We start from the raw sequence: 25738 nt of genomic DNA, 5'->3' as shown, positions 1-25738 counted from the left end.
CTCCTGGGTGGCCTTGAGGAGAGCCACCGCATACTTCCAAATGGGCCACCTGCTCTGTTGGCAGCTCAAAGACCCAACATCCAGAGCTGTGCCTTGGGAAACAGGTTCCTGCTGGACGGAAGCTGGGTAAAGGAACAGACCCATATATTTGGCTGAAGACTGCTGGGTTCAAGAACTGGCTGGATTTTTCTGTCAGGGATTTGTCAGGAAGAACCCAAATGCAGACTGCCAAAGTCTTCAAAAATCTTTTATTTAGACAAAAACACAAAAAAGGATGCAAAACTGAATGCAAAAAATCCTGGACAGAGGTCAGATGGGCTTTAAACCAAAAAATACCATGTGAAGGAAGCAACAGAACTAGAACCAAAAAACTAAACAAACTAGAGAAACAAAAAAAAGTGAGAAAACAAGAACTAACCAGACCAACAGGGAAACATGACCGAACAGGTGGGACAACATGAGGAAGAATCCAGCACAGGACAGAGCACACAAGGGAAATATAAAGAGGGAGAAATCAGGCAGGAAAACGAGAGGGGCAGGTGGAGCAAATTAACAGAAGATCAGAAACAGGCGGGAAAGAGGAACACATGGACTCAAAATAACAGAAAAGAAACGACAGTACATACGTGTCAGGATCCTGCCAGTAAATAAGAAACCAGACAGAAGGCAGGATCCTGACAATTAAATAGATAGATAGATATTATTTTATCTATCTATCTATCTATCTATCTATATATATATATATATATATATATATATTGGTATAGTCTGGAATAGATTTAGGGAGAGTATTCATCTTAATTATATCAATCTTTCCAGCCAAGGAGATGGGAAGCCTGGACCAGTTTTTAAGGGCTGTCTTTGTGTGGTCTAAGAGAGTAGCAAAGTTAAGTTTGAACAGCTCAGAAATATTTATCGACACCACATTTGATACGAGATATGAGAAACTGTCTGGTGCTAACTTAAATGGGTAAGCAGAAAAGGAGCAATGTGTTTCGGCTTGATTTTCCACTACACTGTCGAAAGCTTTTTCAGCATCTAGAGATATTATGACCTCTGGTATATGCTGATTTGTGTCAGGGGGGTATATAATATCAAACACTGTGCAAATGTTAAAAAAAGAAAAGCAATTCTTTATGAATCAGGTCTGGTCAGGCATAACGATAGAGGGTAAAATGTTCTCCAACCATCAGGCTAAGATTTTTGCCAATAGCTTACAATCCACATCAAGTAAAGACACAGGACAAAATTATCCACAGGTAAGAGGGTCTTTCCCCTTCTTAAGTAGAACTGAAATTGCTCCTTCATAAAATGTGTTTGGAAGCCGGCCAGTAAGGGATGATTCATCAAATACAGCTAGAAAAGAGGCATCAGCTTTTCCCTAAACACAAAATTCCACCATAAATTCATTGGGCCCTGGGGCTTTTGAGTTTTGCATACTTGAAAGAATCTTTTAAGTTAAGGGGACTCTCTAGTTCTACTTGGTTATCTACATGAATTTAGGGCATTGTAATGGAGTCAAAAAAGGAGCCAAGCTCAGTTGAATCGTGCCTAAATTCTGATGAATATAGGGAAGTTTAAAATTGTTTAAAAACTGTATTGATTTCAAATTCATCTTTTGTGACTACACCATCATTCTTACGGATGGATGTTATTAGATTAGAGAGTGAAGACTGTCTTATTTGTTGTGCAATAATTGTTCCGGCCTTGTCTGAATGTCCATATAATTAGAATGAGACTGAAGGAGAAGTCGCTCCATTTGTTCATTTGATATTAGGTCAGTCTCTGTTTGCAGAGTTCTCTCCTTGAATATTTCAGATTTATTTTGAATCGAGTTGTTTCATCTGACTGATTAGGTTGTTTAAGCACTGGTTTCTTGTTTTTCTCTCCCAAGAAAAAATTAAATTATTTCCCCCCTCCCACTTTTAAGGTAGCTTTACTAATATCTAGTGTCATTTAGTGACAGAAATAAATCAATGTTATTATTAATGGAATTCATAAAGGATAGACTAGAAAGAGCGGTTATATTAAAGAACCATGTTCTCAAAGTAAGTGTCTTAGGGAAAGCTTCAACACTACAAGGCTGTGATCTGAAAATATGAATCGTTCGTATTTACAGTCTACAGTCTAGAAGTCTAAAGTCGATTGTCTATTAAAAAGTAATCGATTCGAGAGTTTGTATGATGTACTAAAAAAAAAAAAAACAAGAAAATTGTTTGAAATTAGGATGCAAGAAACGCCAAGGGTCAGAGAACTAATATGACTGCAAAAATTTATTAATAGCCATAGCAGATTTAGTTATCTTATAGGGTGTTTTTGACGACCAGTCCAGAGTGGGATGTAACACACAATTAAAGTCTCCTCCTAGAATGAATTTGTGTGTATTCAGATTAGGTAGATTGATCAGGAAAGATTTTATAAATGACACATCGTCCCAGTTGGGAGCATAGATATTGGCTGGTGTTATAAGAACATTATATAATGAGCCAGACACAATAACAAATATCCTCCTTTTATTAGCTTGGACCCCACTCATAATAAATGGTGTACTCTTGCTAATGAGAATCGCTGCCACTTTAGATTTAAATAAAAATATGTGAGTGGTATAACTGCCCAACCCCATGATTTGCGTAATTTAAAATGGTCAGATAACACTGGATAATACTGGCCTTGTCGGAAAAGTAATGCAGACTGATGATCATTGCCCTGGGCCGGTCTCCGGTGCGGGGTTTCGGAACTGGAACGTAGCAAGCACGATCCCGCACTACTGATTGAAGATCCAGCAAATCATCACATAGCACCTCTGTGAAAAACTCTGACATGAAGTCAATCACATGAAGCCTGCCATTCTCTGCACCCTCAGGTGTATCAGTTATACTTAAATTTTGGTGACGACTCCAATTTTCCAGATCCTGTTTTTGCTTTCTAATCTGATCTTGCAGACTAGAAATTGTAGATTCCATTGCTTCTGAGTTGTGCTGAGAGCTGAGTGATGTTTCCATATCTGCCACAGTGATAGACAATGTAGCCTGATTGGCTTAAATGGAGCAGAATTTCCCCATGACTTCTTGTTGTAGGGTATCAATTCCGGTCTTAGTATCTGTCTGTCATCGATGATCAGTCCTATTTTAGAGCGAAAACTCACCATCTCCGTTTTGATGGTATCTGTCATCTGATTTCGAGAGGATGCCAATTCAGCTTCAACCAGCTGAAAAAGTGCACTGTCCTCCGGTGTCAGAGAAGTGTCCACACGGTTTCAAGTGGTACTAACATTAGTGGTGTCTTCCATGCTAGCTTGCTTCAGGCTGGGGCTATCAAGGCAAATCTGCTTTGCCATTGATTTCTTAGTGAATTCACTCATCATTTTCAAATGAATCAAAAGTCAAAGGAGGTAGAAAGTGTTAAAGATAAAACTATCCCACTTTTAATATGTTTTGAGCATGTCTTAAATTAAAATGAAATCATGTGAGAGCGTATTAAACTTGAGACTACTCCATTGTTTTGCTGTCTGGAAGTCCAGCTGAAGAATTTCTTACCTACTATTGCTGAAGTCAATCCCACAATGCAGTGTCTTGCTTCTTGCATGCATACAATGGACAAATATGCTGTTTACGTAGTCAGCTCACTAGGTGATGAGAAACAGCCAATTTAATCTGTTTTTGTCATCTGTACACTATAAAGGTGGCATAGACACTGAAGTGGTATATATATCACGAAAAGATGTATTTACACAGACTGTTTAATGCTGCTCGGAGGTGGCAAGAATGCATTTACACAGCAATTACAATTGCATAAATAATGTTATGAGATTAATATTTTAAATCTAATATTATGAATATAGAAATATGAAATATATTAAAATCTGAAATGATACTAAAGCAATATGACAAGCAAGAGCGCTGAATGTCTGTTTAATAAAGTTTGTTCATGGAGGAGGGAATGGAGGAAGAGGGAAGCGACGGATCCAACTCAAAAAGGTATTTTATTTTCACAATTAAAGAAAATGTCACACTCGACACTGCGGGCTGCACGGACACACTCTCCCTCTATGGGGTTTTGGGCAGCCTTTTATCTGCCCACCTCTCACTGTGAACATAGAAATCACAATTAGCAGCAATTAATCTCAGGTGAAAACCTTTAAAGCCCACCACAAAGTGCAGCTTTTACCTGCGTGAAAGCTTGTTGGCACGGCTCCTTCCACTGGACCAGGTCTGGAGCTCCTTTTTTAGTGAGATCAGTCAGCGGGCTGGTGACATCTGTATAATTAGGCACAAACCTTTGATAATAGCCAGCCAGCCCCAGGAACTGTCTCAACTCCTTTTTGGTCTTGGGTCTTGGACATGTCACAATCACTGCGGTTTTATCAATTTGGGGTCGCACTTGCCCATGACCCAAGTGGAACCCCAGATATTGTACCTCCACCCATCCAATTGCGCACTTCTTCGGGTTTGCTGTAAGCCCCGCTCACCACAGCGACCTCAGAACTGCCCTCAGATGCTGCATGTGCCGCTGCCAATCACTACTAAAGATAATGATATCATCCAAGTAGGCAGCGGCATACGCAGCATGCGGTCTGAGGATCCTGTCCATTAGACGAAGAAACATAGCCGGGGCCCCAAACAAACCGAACGAGTCACAAATTGGTATAACACAAACAGTATGGAGAAGGCCATTTTTTCATGGGACATTGGTGTCAAGGGGGTCTGCCAATATCCCTTTGTCAAATCCAGTGTTGAATAAAAGTGAGCTGCACCCAACCGATCGAGCAGTACGTCAATACGAGGCATTGGATAAGCATCAAATTTCGACCATTTCAGAACCACTGGGCTGGCCCAATCACTGTGTAATTATTCTATTACCACCATATCAAGCATGGCCTTTAATTCTTCCTGTACTACCTGTTTCTTGTGTTCGGATAAGCGATATGGACGACTATGTACCACTACCCCAGGGGTTGTCTCGATGTGGTGTTTTATGAGATTAGTGCGGCCGGGGAGAGGTGAGAATATGTCAGAGAAATTATTTTGCAACCTGGCAACCTCCGTACGTTGTGACGGTGAGAGGTGGTCTCCACAAGGGTGAAGTGATTGGCTTTTAGATTCACCTCCAGTCTGAACTCCTCCCTCTCCAGAACTACAGTCGCCAAGGAAACTGGTACCGCATCTCTCCATGGTTTTAGTAGGTTGAGATGGTAAATCTGACGTGCCCTGCCCCTATCCGTACACACCACCTCATAATCAACTTCCCCAACTCACCATGTGACTTCAAAGGGCCCTTGCCACTTTGCAAGTAATTTTGAGCTCGATATGGGCAGTAATTCAAGTATTTTATCTCCCTGTGCAAACTCCCATAGCCGAGCTCCCCTGTTATACAGCCGGCACTGACGTTCTTGCGCCTGAAGCAAATTCTCCTGTGATAGTTGCCCCAGCATGTGGAGTTTTGCTCTCAGGTCAAGAACGTATTGAATTTCATTTTTGCTTTGTGAAGGTACTCCTCCCAATTTTCCTTCATGACATCTAACATGCCATGGGGCTTATGCCCATATAACAATTAAAATGGGGAAAACCCTGTAAAGGCTTGCGGGACCTCTCGCACTGCAAATAACAGAGGTTCGAGCCACTTATCCCAGTTCCAAGCATCTTTGTGCACAAACTTATGAATCATATTCTTTAAGGTTTTATTAAATCGTTCGACCAAGCCGTCTGTTTGGGGATGGTACATGCTTGTCCGAATCTATTTAATACCCAATAATTCGTACAGCTCGTGTAGTGAACATGACATAAAAGTTGTGCCCTGATCAGTGAGGATTTCTTTCGGAATCCCCACTCGGGAGATAATTTTGAAGAGTGCCATTGCAACACTACGTGCTGAGATGTTGCGCAGCGGCACTGCTTCCGGATATCGCATTCCACTAGGACTAACACAAAGCGATGTCTGCGTGCAGTCCATTCTAATGAGGTGAGGACTAACCACCGCCTCAATATTATGCTTTTGTCCCCTGAATATTACGGTGACAGTCACTACAAGATAATCATGAATATCCCGTGCACACACCTCACCTTTACTTGATTATCTGAATCCAAGACCCGTTTTGAACCAAGCACTGATGGATGGAGGTTTGATTAAAACCAGAATCCACCAAGGCTTGGTATGTACCCCCCTCAATACTCACGGTATTTTGTACATCCCTGCTCGATCAGATGCGGTCTGTGGGGTGTCAGGGATCAAGGCCCCCACCTCCATTACCGGGCACTGCTCGCAGCCATGACCCGGCTCCCCGCAACTCCAGCCCAAGCCAAGCCCCAAGCCAAGCCCCAAGCCTTCACCTGGGATGAAGAGTGGAGAAAGACAGGGTTAGGTGGAGAAGTAGACCTAACCTAAGCCCGAGAGGCTGGTCTTGGGGGATTGTTTCCCCATTTCTGGGGAAATGGAACAGGACCGGGGGGGTTGGAGAGAACAAGGGAGGTGACATTAGTGGAAGAAAAGGCAGGGAGCGCCTGTGCCTGGATACGCTGCCAGATGGCCCTCCACCAGCTGGACCACTTCATCCAGCGATGCCGATCAGTGGCACTGGACCCACTTGGCCGTCCCCTTCGGCAACCGGAAGACGAACTGCTCCAGCACCACCAAGTTGATGACATCATCGGCGCTGTCCTCCTTGGCCAGCACTCACTGGCGACAGGCGTCGTGGAGCTGCTGGGTGAAGGCAAACGAGCGGCCAACCTCACTCAGCATTAAGGAGTGGAAATGCTGGCAATGTTCTTCTGGGCTATGGCTGACCCATTGCAAGATGGTCTTCTTAAGCACTGTGTAACCCAGGAGGTTGGCGACCGGAAGCTGTTGTGCCACGATCTGGGCAGTGGTAGCAGATGCACCACCCACTGGCCCTGTGGCCAGTTCATCGCTTCGGTGGTATGCTCGAAGAGCTCCAGATATGCTTCTGGGTCATCTTGGGGGCCCATGTTGGTAAGCAACACTTGGGGGTGCACTGTTGCCGAGGTTTCGGCGGCCGCCCCCTCCTGGGAAACCAAGCTCTGCAGCACCCGCCGATCTTCTTCCTGGGCCCGAAGGAGCACCTCAAAGCGCTGCTGCTGCTCTTCTGAGTTACAGTACATGAGGGCCTGGCATTGGCCTTGGTGGATGCTGGCGAGGGACCGGAAGACTTCTTCCAGTGGTGACGACTCCATGGCAGTGTATCCTCTTCCTCTAAATCCCGCGTTTCGGCACCAGTGTAATAAGGTTCATTCATGGAGGAGGGAAAGGAGGAAGCGGGAGGCAATGAATCCAACTCAAAAAGGTATTTTATTTTCACAATTAAAGAAAATGTCACACTCGACACTTGGGCAGCCTTTTATCTCCCCGCATCTCACTGTGAACATAGAAATAACAATAGCAGCAATTCATCTCAGATGAAAACCCTTACCGCTTCCTCTCTCCCCAGACGAACGCTCAGCCACGCCCTCGCCCCCACAGTCTGTATATCAGCACTGCTGTGATTAGGCTGTAGGCAAAAGGCTGCAGGTAATCACAGCCATGCTGATATACAGACAATACAGCATGATTACAAGTGTGATATTGCTTTTATACAACAGTTCAACCAACAAGTATATAAATAAGACAAAAACGCACTTGTGTGTTGAACTACTTTCCTATGCCACGGATCAGGATCTGCCATTGAGATCTGTCCGAAAGATGTGCCCAAGCCTCCGTTACTAATTTTAAAGCGTCATTTTAGAATAGTAACAACGGCTTGGGCTGTTTATAACAAGTTATTGCAGTTACAAGGATGTGTGTGTGTGTGCGTGTGTATGAGAGAGAAAGATATTGAGTGTGTGATTATCTGTGTCTGTCGTGACTCTTAAGCAGTGATGAAAAGTAATGCTGAAGCCTACTGTTGAAGTTTAACTCTATTCCTCAGATGTAGTGTGGTAGTGATCAAGGAGTGATGCTGCCTATCAGACATGCTATATCACGTTCAAGTGTTTTGTTGTTGGAGAGAAAACATGGAGAATGGCAGATTCATTCTTGTATATATCTTGGGGAACTTTTGACACCGAAACAGAAACTGTACTGCCCTCCGCCAAAGTTTACGTCTCCTCACAACTCGGAAACCTGTGTATCAGGTAGGCATCCTGGGCATGTGTGATAACACAATCGTCTCGACTCTCAGATGTGACTGGCAGCAATGCTGAACCTGTTGCTTTACCTGTATTTCTCAGATATAGTTTTGTAGTAATACGAGTGTTCATGGAGTGAGAGTCAATGCCAGATGACTTCAATGAAACTTATGCACTGACTGACAATGCAGTCTCTCAAAGTCAATGAACCTCGCACATAACACATACAAGACAGTCTTTTGTCGCCACCTGCTGGCTTAAATCTTTAATGTCACAGTGATGAATGCAAATTCCTACATCTATCTGCTCTTACACTTTATTATAAAAAAATAAATAAAACAACTGAACACAAGCTTAGCGATACAAACAGTGCAGCATCCCAGTTCTGATGGTCTGGGATATCGGCACACTTGGAATGCCTCTCTGCAAGTCAATCATCGAGGACCAGAACAAACTGTTTTATAATTATGAATAAGCAAATATAAATGATTAAATACAGTATATGTTCTATCATGACAATAAAACTGAAGCAGCATCAGAAATGCCTTTGATACTAGAAGCTGAGGTGGGTCAGAGCAGGCAAGATTTAGTCTGACTTTTATGCAGCATTGCATCTTTACACAGAATTTTGAGCAGGCTGTGAAAGACACCTTTATGTGAGTCGCTGTCTCTCACCTTCAGGAACTCTTGCAGATGAATCTGGATGTTTTTCCTCTGGACAGTGAGCATAGCTGCAGCAAGTTGGTTTACCGCAGTGGCCAAACAGTGGATGTTGTTTTGATGACCTATTGAATACAAGTCAAATTTAGTCCAGTTTCAAAATATTATTTCCACAAAAAAAAAAAAAAAGTTTTTAATTTAAGCTGAAGGTAGGTCCACTTGAAAAGCCAGAAAGCAGGAACACTTTAACCATATGTGTGTGTGTGTGTATATATATATATATATATATATATATATATATATATATATATATATATATATACACACACACACACACACACACACACATACTGTATATACAGTATATACTGTATATATCAGTAAGGCGAGTAGACCGTATGGTGTGCATTACCAATATCACGGAATGAGTAATGTTATATCATGGTAACAGTATACTGTATATCATCTAGAGAATTAGATACTTTACAAATTAAAGATACTTTCTCACCTGATTGTGTTTATTTGAAAGATAAAATTATTCATAACAAATTATAAGTCTGTTATCAGTGCAAAAACAGCTTCATATTGTGTTAAAATTTAGTTAAAAACAAAACATGGAAAACAAATATGCTATAAATCTGATCATATGAGCCATGTTTGAAGCCATGTAAAAATAGGCAACACATTTACACCTGTAGCAGATTGACTGCACATCATTTAAACTCTATAATAATGTGCCAAACTGCCTGAGCTGAGCGTCACAACGCTTAAAATCTAAATTGCTCCCGATATATTAAATAATGCTAGAAGTGCCCATCTGTGACACAGTTTGCTGAGTACAATATTGTGTTCTGTTTGGAGTCAGATTCATTGTGGTAAAAATGGTATATCAGAAATTTACCAACTGAAATTATTTTACTATTGCATTATACCGTCATTCCGCCCAGCCTTGGTCCTTATGCTGACTTTACATGCCATTGGAATTAGCCTTATTCCCACTTCTGAAGTTGTAATTACAAGTGTGTCACATTTCGAGTGCTTTGTTGTCAGGCGAAAATAGGAAACGTGGAGGACGCCATGTTAATTTTAGCACATTTCTTTGGGGACTCTAATTTTCACACCATTAATGTTAATGGAATTAAACATGTTGGTCATGATAATGGAATTTGGGTAAAATACATGCTATTTTCAATGCTACTGAAACATCAAGCAATAACAAGCTGCTCCTCCCAACTTGGAAACTCGGGTATCAAAATTAACTCAAAATTTCCCAATCATAATTATGATGCGTGAAGCCTCCACATGCGCTTATGTCTCCGTGGTAACGCGCTCAACAAGCTACGTGATAAGATGCGCGGACTGACTCTCTCAGACGCGGAGGCAACTGAGATTCGTCCTTCACCACCCGGACTGAGGCAAGTCACTACGCCACCACAAGGACTTAGAGCGCATTGGGAATTGGACATTCCAAATTGGGGAGAAAAGGGGATAAAACATTTTTTTAAAAAGTGCTAATGAAGGTTGCTCATATTCACAGTGTTTTTTTTCATTAACGAAAACTAAATGAAACATTTTCATTAACTAAAATAAAGTAAAAACTAACAAGGTAAACTAAAGTAACTAAAGTAAAATACTTTTTCATAACTCCAAAACTAACTAAAAATAAAAAAAATATTTTAGTTTTAGAAACATAGTATATTATAAAATGTGAAAATTTTCAATCCGCCTTCATTAGACATGAAAATGATACAAGATAACGCTAACACAAGACTGCTCTTAGAACTGTAACGACGTTAAGCATATTTGAATGATATCAGTAAATGCTTTAGATTTGGCAGCCCATAAAATACTAAAAATAAAAATAAAAACTAAAATGACACTAATAAAAAATCTAAATAATATTAAACTAAAACTAACAGTTAAAAAGTGCAAACTAATGAAAACATAACTAAATTGGAATGACCAATTGAAAATAAAATAGAAATAAAAACTAAATTTAAAATTTAAAACTATAATAATCTTACATGATCATGCATCTCACCTTTACACCTGCTGGAGGTTATTCTACAGGTCAGTCTACAAAAAAGGTGCCATTTGAGTCTAGGACTTAACCCCGAGTCCAGTCGAGTCCCTTTTCAAAAAAATATACATTGAAAGCTTTGACTTATGACAAACATTTTTGACTGACATATTAGAGTCCTTGACTTTCATCATGCATTTCAGTCTGCTGCGTAGAATCAAAGCAAGTAATGGCCCGTTCACAAATAAATCATTCTACTGAGTCGGTTCTTTTCAGCGAATTGGCCAAACAGGTTAGCAAAAAGGTCTAAATCGATTGGCTGTTCAGTCCGATTAGTTCGACCTGCTATCTCACTTTATAATTTGCAGCAGTTTCTCACTCATTAAAACAGCATCGGTATATTTTAGAAAACGGAAAACAAACAAATAACTGGATAAAGTGGATATTTACCTACAGTCAACAAAAGACTGTTTTTTTTTTTTTTTTTAGAGGTAACTTTGAGAAACTTCCAGTGGTGCTGTGTCTCGTTAATAAGATGCTGTTCACACCAAACACGTTGTTGCATCCATCCATTCTGTTTTTCAGTTGTTTTTCTATGTAAACTTGCTACATGGATGTCTTTGACTGTTGCACTACGTATCGCTGTGTTTTTGGCGTCTCATGCAGGAGCGCCACCGTTTTTTGTAAGTTCTTTTGTCAAGTTAAAAAGAACATCAACTGTTAAAAATGTGTCTCGAGACAACTGTTATACTTTTCATTGCACTGCGTTGGTCTGAACGGCCCCTCTTTTAGAAATGCTTTAGCCATTAGTTACATGAATGCTACACATACTGAAGAAATTGTAAAAACACTTCTCTCAATGTCATCAGAATTGAATGGTTTTTGTGCGTACCCCGAGATTGAATCTTGCAGGCAAAAGAAGGCAGAAATGCTTCCTTGACTTACAATTGATTAAATATAGTAGTGCAATTAAGGAAATTGTTAACAAATTGAATGTAAATGTTTATATTCACTTTCTGCATAAACATTGTCATATTTAATACATTATTGTTTGGTTGTTAGGCCCATTTTAGTTATAGTACAGTAATACTGCATTCTGTAAAGCAGAAATGTTTACTTGACTTGAATGGAATATAATAATATGCAGAAGCTGGTAGTTTGTATTTCCAAGTTAAGCCACATAGGCACTTTGAAGCTTTAATTTGATTTTTTCACTGGCAGTATGTAAACACTGATGTAATTGTAATACCAAATTGTTCACTTAACCTAGGATGTGCCATTTATTTAATTTGTATTCTCAACTGGTAATATTGTTTAACCAACAAAGCTTAAGAAAATAATAAATTAGGTTTGTTTGATATATGAGCCTAGAGCCAATAGTTCTTTAAACTATACATTTAATACATTCATAAAAAACTCTTGTCTTGGACTCAACTTTTACTGGTCTCTGTCTCGACTCGGACTCGGCCCTCTCCGGTCTTGGTCTTGACTCGGACTCGACCCTCTTCTGGTCTAGGTCTTGGCTCGAACTCAACCTACTCTGGTCTTGGACTGGACTTGGACTCAGATGAGCTGGTCTCGACTACAATACTGATAAATTGCAATGTTATCGTGAAATCCAGCCTTAGGCTTGAAACTATTCAAATTTATTTCTATTCAAAAACTGAGGATAAAGTATAAAAAGATCTGTTCAATTAACTATTCTACCATGACTACAAATGCTATTCCTTTAAGTTAATTTAATTTACAGTTATTTTAATACTGAGCAGCAAGTGTACAATGGATATAAAGTGGCAAGATAAGTTTATGAACCCTTTGGAATTACTGGTTTTCTGCAATAATTGGCCCTAAAATGTGATCTCATTTCATCAAAGTCACAAGTATAGAAAAACACAATGTCCTTAAGCTAACAACACACAAACAATAATAATCTTCCCCATCTATATTGAACACATCCCATTAAACATTCACAGTGCTGTGGAAAAAGTGAACCCTTAGATTTAATAAATGGTCGATCCTCCTTTGGCAGCAGTGACCTCAACCAAGCGTTTCCGGTAGCTGCGGATCAGACCTGCACAACGTTCAGAAGGAATTTTGGACCATTCTTCCTTACAGAACTGCTTCAGCTCAGCCATATTCTTAGTATGTCTGGTGTGAATGGCTCTCTTGAGGTCATTCCACAACATCTCTATTGGGTTATGATCTGGGCTCTGACTGGGCCATTTTAAAAGGTGGATTTTCATTTTTTGAAGCCATTCTGTAGTGGATTTACTTCGATGTTTAGGGTCATTGTCCTGCTACATCACTCAACTTCTACTGAGCTTCAGCAGGTGCACAGCCATTAACCTGTAGGATATCTTGATAAACTTTGGAATTTTTTGCTCGATGATGGCAAGCGGTCCAGGCCCTGAAGCAGCAAAGCAGCCCCAAATCATGATGCTCCCTGCACAGTACTATTTTTCATGTTGGTATGCAGCACCCTTTTTATGCCATACTTAGTGCTGCATGTTCCCCCCAAACAATTTAACCTTAGTTTCATCTGTCCACAAAACATTTTCCCAGTAGTGTTTTGGAGTGTCAAGGTGGTCTTTGACAGACAGACATTGTAAAAAGCCTATAAATGGTTCTTAAAGTGTTTTTGTTTTGTTCACCTCTTGCATATGACCAGAGAACATGAACTAGTAATATAATACCTGGCTAGGTAAATGTTAAGTTCAGCAAAGGACATATTCACTGCGGTTTCTTAATGGATTAGCTGATATTTTCTCTGCACTGCCCTCTGTTGTTTGGAGAAGAGTGCAACTGCAATGTTTGTCAAGTATTAATGCTTTGGGCCGTCGAGAGCTGCACATGCAAGATGTGCTATGGTACCAGGCGAAAGTATAGCCAAGGCTGTAGGATAGAGCAGAGCAGAGAAGTTTGGCTTCTACGCACCCAACACTGCACAAATGTATTTTCTCAGGCACTTCAGACTAAACAGATGTACAACTTAAGGAATTTCAGTAGCTATAGTTGCTAGGGTGTTCCATCTGGTTGCTAGGGTATAGCTAGGCACTTGGTAGCATGTTACAGAGAGATTACCAGCCAGAATCAAAATAACCTGATTCCACATCTCTACGGCATTCTGCTGCTGCGATATGAGTGATGCTATATGGTTGCTAGTGTGTTCCATCTGGTTGCTAGGACGTGGCTAGGTAATTGGTAGTGTGTTACGGAAAGGCCGCCGCACCGAGTCAAAAGAACCCACTTCCACGTCTCTGCGATATTCCGCTGCTGATATATGACTTTTGCTGCACAGTTGCTAGGGTATTTCATCTGGTTCCTAGGGCATAGCTAGGCACTTGGTAGCATTACGGAAAGGCTGCTGGCCCAAGTCAAAAGAACCCACTTTCATGTCTCTACGGCGTTCTGCTGCTGTGATATGAGTGCTATATGATTGCTAGGGTGTTCCATCTGGTTGCTAGTGTGTAGCTAGGTAGTTCGTAGGGTGTTACAGAATGGCTGGCAGCCATCCTGAGTCAAAAACCCCACTTCCACATCTCTGCTGATGAGATATGAGTGTTACTATATGGTTGCTAGGGTGTTTTATCTGCTTGAATCCTCTAAAGCAGTGTTTCCCAACCCTGTTCCTGGAGGCCCCCCGACACTACACATTTTGGATATCTACCTAATCAAACACACCTGATTCAACTCATCAGCTCGTTAGTGGAGACTCCAAGACCTGAACTGGATGTGTCAGAAAAGGGAGATATACAAAATATGCAGTGTTGGGGGGCCTCCAGGAACAGGGTTGGGAACCACTGCTGTAAAGGATTTATTACAGGAAAACATTTTCACACCTTTGAATGGAAGTCAATCGGAAATTGGGCCTGTTCGGATGTCCGCTACGGGAATTCCATAATTCCGATCATTTAGAAAATATATAGCAACCCGAGTCAGACCAGCCTGAAGGTATGTTCCGAGTTTGGAGTCTGTAGCTTGAAAGCTCTAGGAGTTACGAGTTTCTTTTTTTGGTCTCAGCATAATAATAATAACTAGATAAGTACATTTCCTGAAGAAAATGTGAGTGGAGCTTGCAGTGGCAAAACTTAGGCACCAAAGGCATCAGTACACTGCGCCAAGTAAAACGAGCCCACCCGCATGTCTGCAAGATGTTCAGGTGCAGAGATAGGGGTGTTGTTCTAGGGTTGCTAGGGTGATCTATCTGGTTGCTAGGCAGTTGCCAGAGTTATACTAACAAGGCTCCTTGATAGCCTGAGTCAAATGAGCCAACCCGGGAGACTCTATAATGTTCTGGTGCAGAGATATGTGTTTTGCTACTCTGTTTCTAGGGTGACCCCATCTGGTTGCTAGGCAGTTACCAGGGTGATACTAAATAAGGCTTCTTGCTGGCCTGAGTAAAATCAGACAAACCTGAAGTCTCTATAACATTCTGATTCGCAGATATCCTTCTTAACCATTTTGAATGGAAGTCTATGAGTTTGGGTAGCTATGGAGCACTAAATGGTTGCTAGGGTGTGGCTAAGTATTTTCCAGCATGATATGCAAGGCTACTTGCTATTCTGAGTAAAATAAGCCAAAGTTGAACTCTCTACGATGATCTGGTGCAAAGATATGGGCTTCGCAATTCATTTTCTAGGGTGACTTCATCTGGTTGCTAGGCAGTTGCCAGTGTGATACTAACAAGGCTACTTGCCAGCCTGAGTCAAATGAGCCATGCCAGAAGTCTCTACAATGTTCTGATGCAGAGATATGTGTTTTGCTACTTGGTTGCTAGGGTGACCCCATCTGGTTGATGGGCAGTTGCCAGTGTGATACTAACAAGGTTCCTTGCCAGCCTGAGTCAAATGAGCCAACCCGGAAGTCTCAACAATGTTCTAGTGCAGAGATGTGTTTTGCTGCTCAGTTACTAGGGTGACCCCATTTGGTTGCTAGGCAGTTGGCAGCATCATACTAACAAAGCTCCTTGCTAGCCTGAGTCAAATGAGCCAACCTGGAAGTCTCTACGATAATCTAGTGCAAAGATATGTTATTTGCAATACGGTTAACAGGGTAAACCCTTTTGGATGCTAGGCAATTGCCAGGGTGGTACTAAAAAGGCTTCTTGCTGGCCTGAGTGAAATGAGACAAACCATAAGTCTCTATGACATTCTGATTCGTAAATATCCTTCTTAACCATTTTGAATGGAATTCAATAGGGTTTTGGTTGCTAGGGTGCTCTAAATGGTTGCTAGGGCATAAGTAGTTTCCATGATGATACATGAAGACTGCTTGCTAAGGCAATTAAAAACAAGCAAACTCTCATGTCTCTAGGACATTATGATCCGAATATATCCCTCTCAGCCATTTTGAATGGTAGTCAATGGGCTGATTGCTAGGGCATGGCTAAGTAGTTTTCATGATGATACTTATAGACTGCTTGCTAAGCCAATTCAAACAAGCCAACTCTCGTGTCTCTAGGACATTGTGATCCGAAGATACCCCTCTCAGCCATTTTGAATGGAAGTCAATGGGCTGGTTGCTAGGGTGGTCTAAATGGTTGCTAGGGTGTGGCTTGGCAGTTGATACTTAAAGAGTGCTTTCTAGCTCAAGTAAAACGAGTCCACCCACATGTCTTTATGACTTTCTGATCCAGAGATATGATCTGACAAATTTCTTGTCAATGTTAAGTCAATATGATATTTTGGGGCAGTATTTTACCCCCCCTTAAAAAAGTCATAGCACACATCCTCAATAAGCGGTCCATTTGACACCTCAATTGTGGGTCTACAACAAATGGTGCGGTTAGTTGCCAAAGTTTTGTCCGAAAGAATAATAAGTATGAGATGATAATAATAGTTATGCCTAGTGGTTTGCAAGCACCATTAATAATAAGTTTAAATAGCTTTTTCAAGCCAACCTAACAACTCAATCGAAATATAGCGATAAACAACAGTCATTAACTAAATATTTCGCTTAAAAAAAAAAAGAAGGTAAAGTCCCTTTAAGGCTGCATGGGGCTCAATTGAACCAGTGAATAATTTATGTGAACTAGTTAAATGACATGAACCATCCCAAAGAACAAACTCACTAAAATTAATCGGCGTTCCCAACACTAAAAAACAAGGGAATCATTTATTTTAAACGGTTCATTTACATCAGGGGGTTTTAAAGTCTTAAACAGTAAGCCCCCAACACCTCTGACAAAATGTACAAGACTGTAAATCATTCAAATACAAAAATGTAATGGAAAACAGCAAATTAATGGTTCATTTTAGTGTTAAATGGTAACATACTGTCAGAAGAAGAGTTTTTACTTGTCAAATCTAAAACCTGTATATTATTATTAATAATATTATAGATGTTTAAAGTCTATTCTAACCAACCCTAGGTAATACAGTAGTGGCCAAAAATATTGGCACCTTTGGTAAATATGAGCAAAGAAGGCTTTGAAAAAAAATCTGCATTGTTTATCCTTTTGATCTTTTGTTCAAAACATTCCCAAAAATCTAACCTTTAATTGAAGTAAAACAATTGAAAGAGGGGAAATATCTCATTATTAAATATTTTTCTCCAAAACAAGTTGGCCACAATTATTGACACCCCTAGAAATTCTTATGAGTAAAATATATCTGAAGTATATTCCCAATCATATTCGAATTATTTATCAAAAGGTTGTTGAGCTTCACAAAATGGGAAGTGGCTATAAGAAAATAGCCAAAGCATTGAAAATACCCATTTCCACCATCAGGGCAATAATTAAGATGTTCTAATCAACTGGAGATGTTAAGAATTGGCCTGGAAAAGTACGTATGTCTATATTGTGTCCACGCACAGTGAGGAGGATGGTTCAAGTGGTCAAAGAATCTCCAAGGATCACAGCTGGAGAATTGCAGAAATTAGTTGGGTCTTAGGGTCAGAAAGTCTAAAAAAAAATAAAAAATAAATAATCAGACATCACCTACATTAGCACAAGTTGTTTAGGAGGGTTTCAAGAAAAAAGCCTCTGCTCTCATCCAACAACAAACTTCAGTTTGCCAGACACTACTGGAACTTCAAATGCGACCAGGTTCTATGGTCAGATGAAAAAAAAAAAAAAAAAAAAAAAAGAGCTTTTTGGCAGCAAACACCAGAGATGGGTTTGGCGTACACAGAGATGAAGTGCCCAATGCCCACGGTTAAATGTGGTGCTGCATCTTGAATGTTGTGGGGCTTTTTTCTGCCAGAGGTCCTGGACATCTTATTCGGATACATGGCATTATGGAAGCTTACAATGGGCCCTGGTTGGATCTTCCAGCAGGACAATGATCCAAAACAAACATCAAAATCAACACAAAAATGGTTCACTGACCACAAAATCAAGGTTCTGTCATGGCCATCCCAGTCCCCTGGCCTGAACCCCTTAGAAAATTTGTGGTATGAACTAAAGAGGAGAGTCCACCAACATAGACCTCTGAATTTGAAGGATCTGTGGAAATTCTGTATGGACGAATGGTCTCAGATCCCTTGCCAGGTGTTCTCCAACCTCATTAGGCATTATAAGACTCAGAACTGTTATCTTGGCAAAGGGAGGTTGCAAAAAGTATTGAATAAAAGGGTGCCAATAATTACAGCCAATGCGTTTTGGAGAAAAATATTTATTTAATAATGAGATATTTCCCCGTTTCAATTGTTTTACTTCAATTAAAGGTTAGATTTTTGTGAATGTTTGAATGAAAGATCAAAAGGCTAAAAAAATTTTTTTACAGCCTTCTTTGCATATATTTACCAAGTGTGCCAATATTTTTGGCCACTACTATACATTTAACAAATGTTATGAGAAGGATGTTTAGGCTACTTACTGTGCTCACTTCATGATGTACAATTCAATTTATTAACACTTAAACACGTTATACTGTATAGTAACTGATACAATGTTTAAAATCTTACAAAAATTTATTTTAAAAGAATCACCGTATCAAACTGAAAAAGGCAAATGTTTCATAAAACGACCCCTACATTCAATGATCAAATGTTCTTTGTACTGTAGAAAGTTTGTTTAATCAGATGTTTTTAGGACACATTTGCATTGCCCTTGTGCAAAAAAATGATATTTAAACAAGGAAGGACTCCTGTTCTTCTGCCCAATATTACCTCCATGTTCTCGGCTGTAGAAGGAGTTTGGATCCAGACATAGGGTGGGTAAAGACACAGCTATATAGACCAGTAGCAGGCAGGTGATTTTGAACTCCTCCTCGATGGATGAGTTGTCTGGCAAGGTGAGTAACATGTAATCAGTGTTGGGGAAGCTACTTTAAAACTGTAGCTTGTGGGTCAGAAAATGGAACCAAAACTCATGATCTACAGTAGTTCAACTACAGTCAAAGTACTCTTTTGACAAAATTAGATAGCTATACTACACGCTACTAAGAAAATGTAGCAAACTAAATTGTAGCTGTCAGAGAGCGATATCTTTTAAAACAGATTACATCATTTACAATTTAATGAGAGCAGTATTTGTCTGACTCAAAACCAATGAGGGTTTTTGAATGAATTAATCTCCATTAAGGGGACAGCATTACAATTGAACAGATCAATTTACACAGAATACTAATGCTAAAAAGAAAAAAAATATATACATATATATATACAGGTGCATCTCAATAAATTAGAATGTCGTGGAAAAGTTCATTTATTTCAGTAATTCAACTCAAATTGTGAAACTCGTGTATTAAATAAATTCAATGCACACAGACTGAAGTAGTTTAAGTCTTTGGTTCTTTTAATTGTGATGATTTTGGCTCACATTTAACAAAAACCCACCAATTCACTATCTCAAAAAATTAGAATACATCATAAGACCAATAAAAAAACCATTTTTAGTGAATTGTTGGCCTTCTGGAAAGTATGTTCATTTACTGTATATGTACTCAATACTTGGTAGGGGCTCCTTTTTGCTTTAATTACTGCCTCAATTCAGCGTGGCATGGAGGTGATCAGTTTGTGGCACTGCTGAGGTGGTATGGAAGCCCAGGTTTCTTTGACAGTGGCCTTCAGCTCATCTGCATTTTTTGGTCTCTTGTTTCTCATTTTCCTCTTGACAATACCCCATAGATTCTCTATGGGGTTCAGGTCTGGTGAGTTTGCTGGCCAGTCAAGCACACCTACACCATGGTCATTTAACCAACTTTTGGTGCTTTTGGCAGTGTGGGCAGGTGCCAAATCCTGCTGGAAAATGAAATCAGCATCTTTAAAAAGCTGGTCAGCAGAAGGAAGCATGAAGTGCTCCAAAATTTCTTGGTAAATGGGTGCAGTGACTTTGGTTTTCAAAAAACACAATGGACCAACACCAGCAGATGACATTGTACCTCAAATCATCACAGACTGTGGAAACTTAACACTGGACTTCAAGCAACTTGGGCTATGAGCTTCTCCACCCTTCCTCCAGACTCTAGGACCTTGGTTTCCAAATGAAATACAAAACTTGCTCTCATCTGAAAAGAGGACTTTGGACCACTGGGCAACAGTCCAGTTCTTCTTCTCCTTAGCCCAGGTAAGACGCCTCTGACGTTGTCTGTGGTTCAGGAGTGGCTTAACAAGAGGAATACGACAACTGTAGTGTCTGTGTGTGGTGGCTCTTGATGCCTTGACCCCAGCCTCAGTCCATTCCTTGTGAAGTTCACCCAAATTCTTGAATCGATTTTGCTGGACAATCATAAGGCTGCGGTTCTCTCGGTTGGTTGTGCATCTTTTTCTTCCACACTTTTTCCTTCCACTCAACTTTCTGTTAACATGCTTGGATACAGCACTCTGTGAACAGCCAGCTTCTTTGGCAATGAATGTTTGTGGCTTACCCTCCTTGTGAAGGGTGTCAGTGATTGTCTTCTGGACAACTGTCAGATCAGCGGTCTTCCCCATGAATGTGTAGCCTAGTGAACCAAACTGAGAGACCATTTTGAAGGCTCAGGAAACCTTTGCAGGTGTTTTGAGTTGATTAGCTGATTGGCATGTCACCATATTCTAATTTTTTGAGATAGTGAATTGGTGGGTTTTTGTTAAATGTGAGCCAAAATCATCACAATTAAAAGAACCAAAGACTTAAACTACTTCAGTCTGTGTGCATTGAATTTATTTAATACACGAGTTTCACAATTTGAGTTGAATTACTGAAATAAATGAACTTTTCCACGACATTCTAATTTATTGAGATGCACCTGTATATATATATATATATATATATATATATATATATATATATATATATATATATATATATATATATATATATATATAAAAAACTGAGCCAAAAACAGTGATAACCATCAATGTTTAATTAAATTCTTACTTAAATACTGCTATTAAATGCTGCACAGGGATTTCTGTGAATTGTTTCTTTTAGAACCAATCAATTTTCATTAAACGTCCAAGTGAACCGATTTACTCAAATAAATAAATCAACCAACACTACATATGAGAGAAGACACACAATGTGCCATAAAAAACAATTTAATATTTTCTCGCTACACTGCGTCTCGTTGAAAATTAGCTTGTTACTAGAAAAGCTACATAATTTTGAAAACAGTTGAACTACTGTCACGCTACTGAAAAAATGTAGCTTTGCTACTTTTAGTAACTTATTCCCAAGAACATATTATAGTGAGAAACAAGAAATAAATTAACATGAAACATTATTGTTTTAGACAATGGCAACATTTATCAGGTCCTCACCTGTCTGCATGTTAGCTATTGCTGAAACCAGCGCAGGGTCGATTTCACATGGCAAACCAGCTGCGGAGGCCATTTCATATACACTGAGAGTCACCTACATGATCAAAGATGAAAAGACAATAAAAAAAAAAGAGAAATATATTAGAAAAGTCTAAATATGTTTTAACACATATGAACATAACAGGCAGAGATTAAGTAACTCCTGTGAAAACAATTATGGCAGCAAAATTATTTGTGTATATTAGGTTGCTGCACAGCCAAATAGTAGACAAAGCAGCAGCCGCTGGTGAGGGTTCAGACAGGACGGTGGTCACTGGATGGTAGTCAGTGTGGGTACAGGTTGCTGGATATGGGTCAGTGTGGGTGCAGAATGTTGGACAGGGGTCAGACTGGATGACGGCCAATGGCGTGGAGACTGACTGGACAGGTTTGACGAAGGCCACAAGCGACTGGACAGGTTGAGTGGTGACCATAGAGGACTGGACGTGGTCAGACTGAGCTGTGGCCACTGGAGACTGGACAGACTGGGTGGTGGCCTCTGGTGAGGGATCAGAGCAAGTGACAGCCGCTGGCAACTGGACAGGCTAGTCGATGGCCACGGGGAACTGGACAGGCTCGTCGACGGCAACAGGTGAAGGGATATTAGTGGTCACCCAGAGAACAGCAGCGGGCTCGGACCCCTCTAGGGGCGGTGCAGCGGGCTCGGAAATAGGGACCCGTTTCCTCCTCCTCCTCTTGCCGATGGCAGGAACAGCAGCAGCGGGCTCCTCCACCTCTTGCCGGCCCGCAGCGGATTTGGGTGCAGCAGCCCGTCTTCTCTTCCTCCAAGCGGTAGGACGAGCAGCCACCCTGTCCACTGCCGGTGAGGGAGTATCGTTGTCCTCGGGCTGGGATGAAGGAAGTCCTCCGAGGCAAAGGCAGAGATAAACTCAACCCACTTCATGGCCAACTTGATGGTAGTGGCAAGACTTCACCCTTCACCCATCTCTGGGATACAAGATCGGAACGGGCTTATTCAGACCAGCTCTAAAGAATTGCATAAGGCTGGCCTGACTGTAACCCAGACCCGAGGACAGTACCAATAACTCCAATGCATTCCCCCTGACAGAGTCCTCCTGCTGAAGTTCAAAGAGCTTCCTGGACTGCTTAGCTCTATGCTGTGCAGGAGGATGTGAAAAAAAAAGAAAAACTAATTCCTGCTGGGTCCATGGCTGGTCAGATTCCTGCTAAATCCGTGACAGAACAATAAGGACCCAAATGCAGGCGTGAGTGAAAAATAAATGATTTGATTAAACAACAGAAAACTCACATGGGGGAGAGGAAACAAACAAACCAAACCATAAAAATATATAAACAGGAACTGACCGGAAACAGGAATACAACAGGAACAAACAAACCAACACATAAACTTACAAAACGTTCTGACAAATACAAGAGGGAAGATGGCACAATATAAAGAGGTAAAGCACACGAGGAACAGGTGAAGGCAGTTAACATGACAAGCACTAGACAAGAGGGTGAGGCCAGACACAGCCAGTTGCTCATACACATGACATACACACACCGATAGAAAACAGACAGGGGACACAGAGCAAACAGAGCAGGATCATGACACTGTTTTAGTCAATAAACATCTAAATGAAGATGTGCACAACACAAGATTAAGAAGCAGACTTTATTTGCGACATTATAAACATTTACACAGCAGGTTGATGTGGAAAATACAGTTTTTTTTAAATTATTATTCCAAAGAGCTTGACAACAAGTAAAACACAACAGTAGTTTAAGCTCAACCATTTTCCACAAAGTGTGCTCGCCTTCTGTGTGTCCTCAGTCATTCCGAGTTTGAGTCCACCTTTTCACAATCATACTACTCAAGCAATAATTATATAAAAATAGACTTAAAATATTTAAAAGGTGGATATAAATTGTCTTAAGTCTAATGTGATCTAACTTAAAGTGGATGTGGTGTCACTGCTTGATAGGAGCGGATGAGGAAAGGTCAGGCAGCACAGAGAAGTGTTTGCATTAAATAGGTTCAGGATCCAGCAGCTGCTACAGCCCCGAGGTCTGGTGGCTTTCTCCAGCGGCTCAGTACCTCAAGCACCAGTAGAAAGCAAGGTAAATGGCAGTCAAGACACATGCTCGGTAAGAGGAATGAAGAAAAGCATCTGGAAAATGAATGAAGAAAAGCAATTGCCAAATGCTTTTTTAAAATGCACTTTAAAAGCATGTAAATGGACCCACACACAACCGTGGACACACTCTTGATCTGCTCATTAGTAAGGGTCTAAATATTTCATCCACTGTTATTAAGGACATAGGACTATCTGACCATTTCTGTATTTTCTTTGATATATTCATTTCCTGCCACTGAAGTTAGATCTGTCTGTCAAAAAGAGGTACATAACTGCCAATGCCGGTGTGCTTATAGGCTATGACACCAAGTATAGAATCTGTTGACGTGGCAAGTGTAAAGCTCAGGAAAGTGGAACTAAGCACAGACTAGACAGACTTTCTTCTCAAACATTATAAACAGCAATTTAAACAACACCCGCACATTGTTTTTGCTACTGTAGTGAGACTAACTAACCCCCCAACACAAGTTCCCTGTGAAATGCTCTCTGACAGCAAATTCAACAAGTTTGCATCTTTTTTCATGAAGAAAAGTAATGATGTCAGGCAGGACAGGGTCAGGACAGGGACTGGGTCAGGCAGCGGAGACGCTGTAGGAGGAATCTCTGGGGGAGCGGGCGGAGCCGCTGCAGAAATAGTCTCTGGGGGCGGAGCCGCTGGGGAAATAGTCTCTGGAGGTGGAGCCGTGGGAGGCTCGAGACAAAGAGTCCTGGATGAATGGGAAACGACCTCCGTGGTCGCAAACATGGGAAGAGACTCGGGAACGACCTCTGTGGTCGTGGGCATGGGTGGAGACTCGGGAATGATCTCCGTGGTCGTGAACATGGGCAGATACTAACGACCTCCATGGTCTTCAATAGATCACTGGAGCAGTGTGAAGTTCCCTGCTGCTTCAAATGCTCCACCATCATTCCGGACCCCAACAAACCCAAAATCATAGGACTTAATGACTACAGAACTTTCGATCTCACATCTGTGGTCATGAAGTCATTTGAGAGACTGGTTTTAGCCTACTTGAAGGACATCACTGGACCCCCGCTAGACCCCCTTCAGTTTGCCTATCAAGCAGGTCTGTGGATGATGATGTCAACATGGGACTGCATGTGGTCAACAGCTTTCTGACAGATAGGCAGCAGTTAGTGAGACTGGGTTATATCACATCCGGGACCCTCACTATTAGCACTGGTGCTCCTCAGGGATGCATGCTCTCTCCACTGCTCTTCTCCCTGTACACAAATGACTGCACCCCTCTGTCAAGCTCCTGAAATTTGCAGACGACACCATGGTTATTGGCCTCATCCGCGACGAGTCTGCTTACAGATGGGAGGTTGAGCAGCTGGCTGTGTGGTGTGGTCACAACAACCTTGAGCTGAACACACTCAAAACAATGGAGATGATAGTGGAATTCTGAAGAAATTCCCCCCGCACTGGGTCAGGCAGCGGAGCCGCTGTAGGAGGAGTTTCTGGGGGAGCGGGCGGAGCCGCTGCAGAAATAGTCTCTGGGGGCGGAGCCACTGGGGAAATAGTCTCTGGAGGTGGAGCCGCTGGGGAAATAAGTCTCTGGAGGCGGAGCCGTGGGAAGCTCGAGACAAAGAGTCCTGGATGAATGGGAAACTACCTCCGTGGTTGCGAACATGGGAAGAGACTCGGGAACGACCTCTGTGGTTGTGGGCATGGGCGGAGACTCGGGAATGACCTCCGTGTTCGTGAACATGGGCAGAGACTTGGGAACGACCTCTGTGGTCGTGGGCATGGGCGGAGATTCGGGAACGACCTCCGTGGTTGTGAACATGGGCAGAGACTCAGGAACGACCTCCGTGGTCGTGGGCATGGGCGGAGATTTTGGAACGACCTCCGTGGTCGTTGGCAGAGACTTGGGAACGACCTCTGTGGTCGTGGGCATGGGCACAGACTCGGGAACGACCTCCATGGTTGTGAACATGGGCAGAGACTCAGGAATGACCTCTGGGGTCTTGGGTATGGGCGGAGACTCGGGAACGACCTCCGTGGTCGTGTACATGGGAAAAGACTTGGGAATAGCAACTTTTCTTCTCTTCCTCCTCCTCTGGATGGCCGAAGTTAGCAACGTTGGCTCTGGGACAGGCGAGGCTGGCAACGC

At 41.4% G+C, this 25738-nt stretch overlaps 1 protein-coding gene across 2 annotated transcripts in view; it reads right to left on the bottom strand.

Moving 5' to 3' along the window:
- The window catches only part of nckap1l (NCK associated protein 1 like), a 165353-nt gene that overhangs the window by 12422 nt on the left and 127193 nt on the right, over window positions 1–25738 (bottom strand). For both annotated transcript variants that reach the window (XM_051672270.1, XM_051672271.1), the window contains 3 exons: window positions 21484–21577; window positions 18910–19026; window positions 8793–8902 (listed from right to left, as the gene is read on the bottom strand). In XM_051672270.1, coding sequence (XP_051528230.1) covers window positions 8793–8902; window positions 18910–19026; window positions 21484–21577 — 321 coding nt within the window. The remainder of the gene's footprint in view (window positions 1–8792; window positions 8903–18909; window positions 19027–21483; window positions 21578–25738) is intronic.

This window comes from Myxocyprinus asiaticus, chromosome 35 (assembly GCF_019703515.2).
Source record: "Myxocyprinus asiaticus isolate MX2 ecotype Aquarium Trade chromosome 35, UBuf_Myxa_2, whole genome shotgun sequence".
In the NCBI taxonomy this organism is placed as follows: Eukaryota; Metazoa; Chordata; class Actinopteri; order Cypriniformes; family Catostomidae; genus Myxocyprinus; species Myxocyprinus asiaticus.
Note: the sequence above shows the minus strand (reverse complement) of the source record. Positions and strands in the feature narration are given on the sequence as shown.